Source organism: Falco punctatus, assembly GCF_963210335.1.
Source record: "Falco punctatus genome assembly, chromosome: 9".
In the NCBI taxonomy this organism is placed as follows: Eukaryota; Metazoa; Chordata; class Aves; order Falconiformes; family Falconidae; genus Falco; species Falco punctatus.
Window position 1 is genome coordinate 45,360,990 of NC_137589.1, and position 12,500 is coordinate 45,373,489.

The following is a 12,500-nucleotide window of genomic DNA, read 5'->3' on the forward strand; positions in this document are numbered from 1 at the left end:
TGAGTCATTCACCAGTCCAAGTGAGAGGAAGTTTGTTAATTTTGCCCAGTAAGCACAATCTGTATTGGATTTTGGTTGGGAAAAAACCTTGTAATTTTTACCACTTGGCCAGGGTGTTCTGCTCCCTCAGAGCATGGCTGTATGTGTACTTGATGTATAGCCAGCATAGCTAAGCGGATGAGTACTTCCACTGGAGTGGGGAAGGCAAATAAGAATTCATAACCTAAACCAAACTTTCTAAATTATGTTTCTATTTCATAAGCATACCATTGACCTCAAGAAGATCCTGCCCTTTAGTTCCTGCTGTCTTGCCCCTTAGACCAGTCAGTCTCTTTTACGTTGAACATGTGATGGAGCAGGAAGAGCCTAGCTGAGGTGGGAGCAATGATAGGCAAAGGGATAATAAAAAGGAAACCAATTAGTATTAGTGAAGACAAGAAGTCAGTAAACCAGCAATATAATGGCTCTGGTAAGAGCCAGCTGCTTTCTAATCAGAAGAGACAAAAAATGAGAATGACTGAAACAGAAAATTGGTCTGCCTATTATTTTTACTACTTTCTTTATAAACTAACCCAAATCCTGCCTAGGTCACTTGGACTTTTCCTACTCTTGCTCTCTCCCTGGTGCTGGCAGATTTTACTGTACTGATTTAGTACTTTGATTACCACATCATTTCTCTGATTTTTGTTTTCTTTTTTTCCCCCTGAAAATTAGAAGAAAATAAGGAGATATCATTATAACATTTCTTCTTTGTTTCTCATCATATTTTTGTATGCCATCAATTAAAAACACATCTATTATAAATACACAATATCCATCAGTTAAATTAGGCCAAAGTTTTAAAAATGCCCTGTAAGATTTTTCCATGTCGGAATAATTCAATCACTATTATGTTTCCTTGATGCAACTATTTTGGGACTTAGCTTGTTCCTTGATAGGATTTTAATTAAGTCATTTACATTTAATTTCCAAAAATGTAGCTGTTACAGAAAGCAGCAAGGAAACAAAAAGACAAAAAGAAACCTGAAGACAGCCAATCTTTAAGAAAAATATTTCTGATATAAAAATGAATCTGAGGAATACATATTCAGTGATAAGTATTCCAGTCCATGTCTGGTAAACTCTCAGATAATGGCAGCATGGTAGGGTCACTGGGGTTCTATTAGCTCAATTAATGAGGAGTAAGATAAGGCTAACACCTAGCTCTTCAAACGGCTAAAAAATAGAGCTGATAGTAATGGAGTTATTAACCTTCACCAGCCATTGAATTTTGCTGCTGATTCAAACTCCATTTCCTAGTTCAGACCTCCATTAATAGGCTGTTTATTATCCCTAATCCACATTGGGATCAGCTGCAGAAATATGAAAGCCTCATGTAAAGACCAAATAGTTAAAAAAAAAAAGATCTTTTTTTTCCATTCTGATTTTTCCCTTTTCAACATATTCACAGATGCTGCCTTAGAAATTAGGAACTTCATTATCCTAAATTGTTTGAATATGGGTTCTTAGTAGTGTGATGAAAAAGAAGCTTTAAACATATTATTTAAAAAGATGACATAATTGGGGATACAGCCACATCGTTTTGAAGACCAAATAGAACATTGCTGGAAAACTTGCACTGCAGAAGCTATTGCTTTTTATTTTCTCTAGTGGGAAAGAAAAAAACTTTACTATTTGAAAAATGGGTATTTGAAATATATTACGTATATATTATTAAGTCAATCCTCAAGTTCATCCTTCCCCTGTCCAGATTTGTCTGTCCACTTGTATTGTTTGTCAATACTACTGTAATATAACTAATCAATACTGAAATGTAAAACAATCGACCCTGGATTCAGATCAGATGGAAAAAAACAAAGGAATTGATGGAACAGAGGAATGAGGAATCCCAGGACACACTTAGCAGCAGAGCCCCTTGGCATGGATGGAAGGGCTCATTTTATCAGCTTGAGAACTCTAACACCAACCTGGCTACAATTTTAACTACAGAGATCTTGAGTTAAAGGGTCTTTAGGCTTCCTGCTGAGTTTGCATACACTCAATTGAGATTTGTGACACACTGTGATTTTTCAGTATTTTTTCAGAGAAAAAGACACTATATAGTTACTTATAGTCTACACACACAAGACATTCTTCCAAAACCTATCACGATAACGCCTAACAGAGTATCAGCAATCATGAATAATGGAGTTAGGATCAAAGTAAAAAATGTTTATGCCAATATATATACATCCAGTACACGGTGCTACTCTCAAAACTGAATGCAGTTCTGGTTGTCCCATCTCAGCACAGAAACAGCTAGAATAACTACAGAAGTTAGAGAAGAGGGAGACAGGCTGGTCAGAAGAGTGAAACGACTTCTAGGAAAGGAAAAAGGATAGACAGACCAAGGTTCTTTGCCTGGGAAAGAGGTGACTGAACAGGCATATACAAGAGGCTTATAAAATCAGGAATGTTAGGACACATGAACAGGGAATGCTTACAACTGTTTCTCAGTAGAGGAAAGGAACTTGGAAAAAACACTGTGAAGTATTTTCATGCGACACCCAGTGAAAAAGAGAAACTCCCTTCCATGTGATTTGGTGGAGGCCGAAAGTACAGTTTTGAAAAAGAGACTATAAAGTCAAGGAAAATGGGCTATTAGACAGTTGTCCAGATGACCCTCTGGCTCAGGGAATCTTTAAACTGCTGATTGCCTTAAGCTGGCCTGGAACCAGCAGACAGCTGGTCATGAACCAGCTGAAGCTAATGACAAGAGATATATAACAGATGACACTGTTGCTGCTGAACCTTATTTTAATTGTAAGTTTGGGAGAGAACAGAAGGGGTAAGAAATATTTTGGTAGATATTAAATAGTGTTTTCCATATATTAGAATTTTCCTTGGCTATACTATGTATTTCTTACTGTTGCTCAAGCATTAACAATAAAAAAAGCTAAAATAACTATTTACAGTCATTTGGACAAAGAACTGAATTCAGTTCTTTGCGTTAGTAGTTGTGAGCTTCAGATGCCAACCTGTAATTGTATTTGGATTCCCACTTACCGTAGGCATTAAGTGGTTAATGGTGTTCTTTTACTAGATAGCTGAGAGGCCACTAATAGATTCAGCTTCTTATTTGCCCTAAAGGCTGCCACAGTTCAATACGATTAGGATCCTGTCCACTTAAGCAGTAACTGCTTCACAGGGAGGAACATAGAAAGCAATACATGTCTTCTTCCAGTACAGAAAGAGCAGTTCTTTAGTAGACAGGTTTTGTCTGATACAGGCAGGTTTTCCTGTACCACTCTTGTAAGCAAGCCTTCGTCCTACTGCAAATTCTAATTTAAAGAAAACCCTGCACCTCACTTTTTCAGCGGAAAATGAATTATTTTCCTTTTTGTTCCAGGGCAGTTCTTCGGATGCAGTGGCTGATGCTGTATGAGTTTTTTTTATTATTACATTTTAACAAACTTTATAGCCCATTTTGTTTGTTTTCAAATAACTTTATTTTCCTTCTTTTCTACCATCAATTACTAGGTTTGTTTTTCTTTCCATAAGATGGAGGAGTCAGGAGACTGATCCTGCTCAATGCTGTATAATTTAGTATTATGTGTACTAGCTTTATGAGGTGGGAGTCAGATAAAACATAGTATTTGAACACTAACCATTTATTAGCTCTAAGGAATAGATTTGTGACTTGACAAGCAGACAATAACTCTGTGTTCTGATCAGCCAAAGAGGTCTACTTTGAGTTCAAAACACAGAGTAACATACCCTTTCACAAATAATTTTGTTTACTGATGTGACTAGATTTTAATAATAAACTTGATATATATGTAAATTTATTTTAATCTAATTTCATCAACAGAGCCCTCCTAAAAATGAGACTTTGTAGATTATTCTGTGTCTGATTTATAGATTTCCGCATCCTATTCCCAGATTGATTTCAAGGCTATAATTCTATCAGGTTTTTCTCCTGATGTCAGAAACACCACCTCTGCAGATAGTGTTTTATAACTAGCATCACAACTGAAACTGAATTACTGCCCTGCTATCCTATGCTGCAATATGTCCTTTTGTTTATAATCACCCTCTCTCCCTTATATACCTACTACTTCAGTTTCACGGAAAATATCAGCTCCGAAATCAATCAGGTAGCAAGATGTCTATTTTTGTCCCTTACTTCAACCCCTGTATAAAATAGTAGGGGCCAAATTCTTAACTCAGATATGAATGTGCAGAGCTCTTTAAAGAAAATGGAAGCTAAGCAAATGGATCAGTGCCAAATTTCTACACAGACAATTTTATAATGAGTTGTTCTTCCTTACTTGATGAGGTCTCAATCCTGTAAAGGAGCACAGGGCACACGCTTGAGTATTCACACTGATCTCAGGTACTCAGGTACATGTTGAGGGACTCAGGATCTACTTTCTAAGCGCACATGACTAATAATCCATGGGAAGTGTTATTTAACTGAATCTAGCATAAGTTTCAAGATTCTTTCTCTCTTTTCTCACAAAATGGATTCCTGTTTAAGATGTATATTGTCTTACTTTTAATAAAGAAAGCTACTGCTGTTTTCACATACTTTAATTTTTAAACTTTGATGGCATGACAGCTAGATGCCTCCCTTCTCTCACTCCAACTCAATCTTACCCTTTTACATTTTTCCACTATACCCTGTACGGGGAGTGGGGAGGGGACTGAGGGCAGCCACACGGAAGACACAGGAAGAGTGACTTTGCCAACTTAAACACTTACTGGGTAATGTACCTTTTCCACTACTAGTTTTTAAATAAGAATAAGCTTCCTGGAAGCACGAAGACTACAAATTTCCAATGTATGCCTTCGGAACATCCACTGTGTCAGCCAGTGGTATGGACAGAGCCAGGAACCCCTAGGAGAGGAATGGAAAAGCCTCTTGGCTTTGATCAGTACACCAGCATTTCAAATCCTCACCACCTTTGGACGAACTGTAAAGAGTAACCCTATTTTATTTGCCTGGCAGTCATAACAGTTCTCTTTTGATGCTCATTTCTCTTATATTACATTTCTGAACACTTAATTATCGCTCAAATAAAATATAATTCTCATGTTGTTTTTAATTATTTCACAAAACCCACAAGTCTCATAATGAGCTCCTCACAATACTAATATATTTCCATGATATTATGCCAATGCTAAAGAAAGATGATGTAGATCCCCCTCCTGCTGCAAATAAAATGCACCTTCTGATATAATCCAAACTTTAATCCATTTCTTATGGTTTGCCTTTAGAGGCAACTCAAACAAATAACCAGAAAAACAAACCTCTCTCCCACAGTTTGGCCATCTGGAGGATTTGTAAGGCCAGCGCTCTATTTCCTACTCTCCAGGAGCAAGACCCCTTTTCTAGCTAAGGAAGCAATAAATAAGTAAGATGCAAGAGCCTATGCAATGTCAATAAAGATCTGTATCGTTCCATAAACAATTTTTTCATATATGTAACGTCATGATTGATAAATTTATATCTTACCTGTTTGGAATAATATGTGCTTTTTGCAGCTGTTCTCCCTGCTCTATGTCCCTTGGGAAGCCATAAAGCACCCAACCATTGGTCATGCAGTCTAGTGAGTTTAGGCGTTCTGCCAGGATCTTCATAACAAGGTTGTCTGAGACTGCAAAGGATTAAAAAGATGACATTTATTTTGTATGCTGAGTCTGCAATTAAGGAGGATACACAGTACTTTTTCTGTTTAGACTGCCACAGGAACTAAACCACAAAGAATTATTCCTGTTTATGAGTGATAGATTTTGCAGAAATGAGTTACTGTTGACTTCTGCATATTTACTGTACTATCATGGAACCCCCAAACTCACAAGGAACTGTAGGACTAAAGCAAAGTATTTGGCAGAAACTGATGCCTACATAATTTTGCCATGTACATTTTCTCTCTGCCTTACTGGGCTGATGTCACAATGAAGTGTGTGACACAATCTTATCAAAATGCAAAAATAATGACCTGAGTTGTGTAAAAGAAATCCTAAGACAGGAAAGCAATTTCTGTAGCATTCTGTATTTAACTTAGCAGGTGATAATGGTTCTGCCACAGCAGGCTAGATGCGATATTTCTCCAATTTGCCCAAAGGCTTGAAGCTTTTACAACTGAAAATAAATTTCCAAAATGTATTTCAGCTACTGTAATTACTGCATTGATGACTCCCTAATTTTAGAAATAAAAGTTCTCTTTCCTCTATTATTATTTTTCTTTAGGGCAAGAGAAACATCAGCACGATGCTGACTAGGATTACAATTACTATGCAGGTTTAAAAATTCTATTTAATGGGACACAGTGGCAAGAAGGTATCCTGCATTTTTTCACTATAGCCTTCATAAAGTAAAATAGTTCAATCAAGATACTTAAACTTACGTATCTTGTAATATTTTTTCCCCCAGAAGATTCAAAAGATTATGTTCAACAAGAGTGACTATAAATTTTCCAAGGACTCTTGCAATGTGCTGAGCTCAATGTCAAATAACCCCAAAGAAAGGTCAGCAAAATCACCTCAAGCTACTTCCCAAAGAAGCAGCCAAAACAATTTTCAAGCAGCAATGAGAGTCCCTTCTCTTTATTTGTACGGTATGTCTAATACACTGTTGCCTCTACTGGAAACAAGCGATAAAAAATGCTACATAAATCCACATCTTGGAATGTTGATGTTTTGATACTCACCCTGCCATTGCATCTGCATACAAAAATACAACAAGTACTTGTAGAAGAGCGTATATGTCAGATTTCTAACAATGCAATTCGCTTTAGAACTAGCTGACAGGAATACGCCTGTATTTTAGTTGAGTATATTATTAGCAGTGCACATTTATACCCTGGGTACCAGCAGGTTTTAAACCGTAATAATAGAATCCATTTGCTTCCTGAAATTTAACATTTCCTAAAAACTTACACCTCTACCATGAAATTCATTACTTCTCCTTTAAATAATCAAATTACTGAGTTTACAGAATTGCACTCAGGATTCAATGTACCAGCAAAAAGGGAGGAAACCCACAGGGAATTAATTAGAAAACAGATTAGTGTATTAATTGAGAATATCCACATTATAAAAACACAAGTTAAGGAGAGTAATATTCTCCATCTGCTAAAAGAAAAAAGGAATGGAATAAGACCAGACACTTGACAAGAGAGCAAAATGACAATGCAAAACTAGGCATTCTGTTAAAAATAGGATTCATAAAATTAACAATACAATAGCGCAGCAGCAGGCAGAAATGTTATTAGACAGATGATACTTATCTAAGACCTGCGCTGCAGGCAGGTGTAGAGAGGATAACAGGAGAATTTCAGTGCTCTTTGCAGGGCAGTTCTCCCCACCCTCCAGGTTACAAGAACTAATACAAACCCAAGACACTGTAATAGGAAAAAATAAAAATAAAAATAAATAAAAAATTAAATCCCACCTTCTCTTTCCCCAAAACATATTCCATACAAAGACCAGTGGAATTTTCCTGTAGTCCTGAATTTCTGGCTGCAGCACTAAACTTTCTGTCTCGATGCATGTTATTTTATCATGATTCCTACTGCAATCATTAACACGGATTTACAAAGATGCCAAATTACATGATTTTTTTTTAAAATGTTTTCAGAATGCTTAAAACAGTTTAGCAAGGGATTGGAATAAAACCTACAAAACCATGAGTAAGGCTGCACTAAAGTAGGATCCTGCCAGAGCTGACATCCCTGCGAGATGAACAGGGAATCGGCGCAGAGGCTGAAAGCCCCAGGAATGGCACAGAGAAATAAGCGGGTATACTGTGCTGTTGAGCTTCCAGCTGATTGTAGGAGATTCTCCAGTTCCAGGGGCCAAACTGCTTCCATTCTGCGTATGGGAAGGAGAAACACTACAGCCTACATGAAAATTAAAAAGCAATCGTGATGGGAACCAGACAGCATCTCGATCTGATCACTTCCCATAGGCCTTCTGTGAATTCTTATTATCGAAATCCTCTACTTTGGTCACTATTTTTGAATAAAACTGTAGCAATCACAAAAGCAAAAAAAAAAATCTGACACGATGCAGTGACAATTAATTAACAATTTATCTAATGGTATGCCAGCTTGGGGGTTTTTTGAGTAATACTGGGGATATGGGGTAACTCTGACACCTTGCTAATTTCAGCTATGACTGACTGGAAGATATCAGCAATACACTTGAGATTGTACATTCATGTACATATATATATATCACTGAATAATATAGATGCTTACATATTTTCTGTGCCTCCCTCTAAAGCTTGATGGTGAGAAATAAAACATAAACAAGTCAGACAGCAAGCTCTGCTCTCCTCTTGATTAGCAAACATACCTATCACTTCAACACAATAGGGGAACATAGCTTGTTGGCTGTTCAATGGCATTACAAAGTACATCAGCTGCCCTTGAACAGGAACAGTCACACTTAAAACAGCTGCATTAAAACTGTAAAACATCTTCTGCAGACCAGAGGAGGAAAAAAAAAAAAGAAAAAAGAGAAAAAAGGAAGAAAGAAATCAGTATTATTCTTATTTTGCTGTGGTACAGAGTGGGTTATGTAGAAATCTGCAGTATAGTATTCCTTTTTACTCATGTGAAACTGTCTCTTGAACATAAGGCAAATTAATAACCTGTAACTGGAGGGGCACACAGTCTGTAAGTAACACCACAGGTATCCTGGCCTTAAGCACATGACCCAACGGGCTATATAGCAAAGTAAAATCTTGACTGCCTCATCAGAAAAGCTCTACCTATGTGTTTTAAGTAGATTATGAAGCACAAGAGCTTTGAATAATCAATTCCTTGTGTGAAGTTTCCAACTCTGAAAGTTGGAGGAATGAGGCTCTAGAGAGATTTTACTTTATCATTAGAGAAGTCCACAGATAAGTTTCTTGTAAAAATTACAGTGTGCTACAAAGAGATATCCAGATTAGGTAATGTGGAAGCACATCTCTATTAAGGTGAGAAATCAAGGTACAGGAGCAAAATTCATCCATCAGAGGCAATGCTGCGGAACTGATGAGCTACAGTGATACCATGTTGAGAGCAGCCTACATAGCTGTGGACCAAGGTCACGGTGAACCTCCGAAATGGTATATATGGCAGAATGAGGCCACAGTCAGCTCCATATAGAAATGTAATTCATTCATGCATATGTTCTTTCCTAACATCAATACCACACAGCACCTCTCCTTCATCTCCCAGCCTGTCTAGACCATGTTAATGGTTTAGACTATGCAGCTGAATTAGAAGCTGTGGACCTAAGAAGTGATCTAATCAATTCAAGGGTATGATCAGGCAGAGTACAGGCGACAGAGGCTTAAATTGCTGCTGTTCATGCTGGAACTACTGCGTGGACACCTAGAGATTTTCTATATCGAGGGCTGTCAATCAGCACCTTCCAACAAACCATTTAAAAAATAAATTTACTTCCCAGAGCTTCAAAGGTTTTCACAAGTATCAGGTACTCCTCATGTAAAGTACTTCCTCATGAAACTCCTAGGAGTGTGGCCTATTAGCTCTTACCCAGCCCATAGATCTGCAGGACTAATAGAAAAGGGGATCAGGCAATCAGTTGACAAAATCATAGCACCTGCTCAAGGCAAAAGTAACATAACATTAAAGGCACAGTCTGAAAGGCAAAAACACTACTTGAGAGATTACAGGGCACTGTTCTCCAATAGCTTCAATGCTGTCAGTGCTCCAAGCTATACAATTATCAGACTTAAATTGATTCCTCCTCCATGTATTTCCCTTTAAAACAGACTTTTGAAGGGTATTGACTCACTTCTTCAAACCTATAAAACCTCAATTCTATGTGCAGCATAAACGCATTTTTTGTGGACAAAAATTGTCAGTTTTGTGCTGTAAAAAGTTTAAGGTCCTTTTGACAATATTGTCCATTTACCCTTTATCCTTTCCTTAGAGATTTTTTTTTTTAGCTAGGTCTCAAGACTTTCACAGCTAATTCAGATGCCTGAGGCTTGATCCCAGTACTTGACAGTTAACATCTTGCCCTAAGTAAAAGCTACCGCCAAAGGCTACTTTCCTGGATTGTCCTGTCAATCCTAAATTTAGGCAAAGCATGAGATTTACTTATTTTATCACTCTATAAACGCTGGATTATTCACAACGGCTCATTTTATTTGGTTTTTTCGGAGAAGCGTTCTATTTTCTTGCCCACGTTCAGGACCTCGGCGATGGTATCAATTTGTTGTTACCACGGAGGTCGATCGATGTTTTAATCCCATCCTGCCAGCTTCGCGCGAAGGGGCTGCTTTCCCATTTCCCAGCACACAGCCCAATGTGCTTAGTGGGAATGATATATAAAAAAAAAAAAAAAAAGCAGCCAAGCGCGGGGGCGGCGGGAGGAGCCGGGCAGCGGGGCGGAGGGAGCGGCTGTGCCGGCGGCGGGGGCCTGCCCTCGTGCCCCCCGCGCCGCCCGCCGCCGTTGGTTGTTCTTTACCGCCACCTGGCGGGCGCGGCGGGCAGCGCGGGGCGGCGGCTGCCGGGACCCGGGACCCAGTGCTCGGTACCCGGTGCTCGGTACCCGCCCGGCGGGCAGCCGCGGAACCGCTGGAGCCTCGGGAACGCAGGGAAAGGGAACAGGATCTGCTTCGTCCGCCTGCGTTACGGGCACCGGCGGGCTGCCACGGCGAACCGGCAGCATCTCCGGGCTTGTGGCGCTGGAAGCCGGCAACGGAGGCACCGGCACAAGCAGCCGCAGCGGCACGGCCTTGGCTGCCGTTGTAATTTCATCAAACGGAAAATTTACACAGAAATACCGTCTGCGCTCGCTCATTTGACATATACAGCACTGCTGAGCATGGCTTCCCGCGAGGATTGGAATATTGATTTTAATACGGTAAAATAAACAATATAAACCATTTCATTTCCACATTTCAGATTTTTTTCTTTCTTCAAATATTTTTGTTTCTTCAAGTATATTACAATATTTTTTTGGGGAGGCTTTTAGTCATTTAAAATAGGAATGAGCTGTATTAAAGAGAAAGTAATAATGTTTCTAAAGCAGGTATGATCCCAAATCATCGATCAAGCGATCCGTGATAAATTAAGACCTTCAGAAAAGCACGGTAAAGGAGAGCATCACGCTCTCCCACAGTTACCAAGCCAGAGATTGAGGAATCTCAATCTGCTCGCATTTAGTGACTCGATAAGACGCCAGCCCCTTACACTGCTTTACCTGCTACTGGCATCTTCAGATTTAGCAATGGAAATCCAGCCCAGATTGCAGCATATGAACACAAAAAGCTTTTCTCCCCTAAAACTAGCGCCGGTGATGTTTTGGGTGCCCGTGTGTACCTGCCTAACAGCAGAGGCCATCGGTGAGTCTCGGGCCGATCCAGTGGGCTGGCACCAAGGTCAAGATCCACGTACCCAGGCCCCTGCCCACGCTCACTCACTGACTGCAGCTTGGCTCAAGGTGAATTAGGTTTTCTGCCTCAGTTTACCCACCTGCAAGGCAAAAGCTGCTCTTTTACCTCACAGGGATGTTTCCAACCTGAAAATTTTGAAAACTAGTAACAAAATGTGTATTTGCACTACCACTTTTTACTCCTTCAGCTTCTGCATAGCTGGACGCAAGACAGCAACTGCTGTTCTAACCCATCTAACACATCATTCCCACTATCAACCAAGTTCCCCAATTCCTCCTTTTTACTCAACTAGTCCAGCTCTACTGAAGAGCACAGGTCTTGTGACAGGGCAGAATTTGGCCTACAAAACCCTTTTTGACAGTGACTGCAGTAAAAAAAGAATAAATTTGGTCTGATGAACATGGTGAAAAACATCTTGGCTTTCTATACCAAATACTGCTGCAGCACATGATAAGAAGAGAGGAAGTTAAGGGGGCTGTCATCCCTTACCAGTGATGCCTGCGTGTCTCCCCTTGCTGCTCCTCCTGACACCTACCAGCCCCACTAAAGGGACATTCAAAAATTGTAAAGCCGTACGCAAAAGCTATTAAATGTTTTGCTTGACATTTAACAAGTCTCTTTCATACAGGAGCCTGATTCTGCATGTATGACACCCAGTGAAATAGAGCCAAAGGCAGAATTTGATGTTAAACTCCAAAGACCATAAAAGGGAATGCTGCCAATATGCAACATGCTTTTTCTTCCAGTTTACTTACAAAAACTCACGTGATTTTCCCATCCCAAACTCCAAAATGAAAAACAAACAGGATTTAAGTCAGCAGACTTTTGCTGAGGAGCTAGTGCTGCAAGAAGAGTAGCAGGAAAAGAAACATCAGTTTTCTAAGTTTCTAAGAACGATTGTCAGCAATAAAGATCAAAATAAATCTACAAGATTAATACTTAGCATTTCTACTGCACTTTGCTGTTTAAAAGCCCCTGACAACCATGAGGCCCTGTACGGCCAAGGACCACAGTGTCACTCAGATCCACGAGGGCTTGTGGCACTTTGGTGGCACATAACAATGCCTGCTGACTGAAAATGTGAACTGTGGGC

The 12,500-nt window shown here is 39.4% G+C and overlaps 1 protein-coding gene across 1 annotated transcript in view; it reads right to left on the minus strand.

Moving 5' to 3' along the window:
- Nucleotides 1-12,500, minus strand: part of AK8 (adenylate kinase 8) — a 75,549-nt gene that overhangs the window by 26,172 nt on the left and 36,877 nt on the right. Inside the window, exon 11 of the mRNA XM_080403031.1 lies at nucleotides 5,498-5,639. Within this exon, the coding sequence (XP_080259157.1) occupies nucleotides 5,498-5,639 (142 nt within the window). The remainder of the gene's footprint in view (nucleotides 1-5,497; nucleotides 5,640-12,500) is intronic.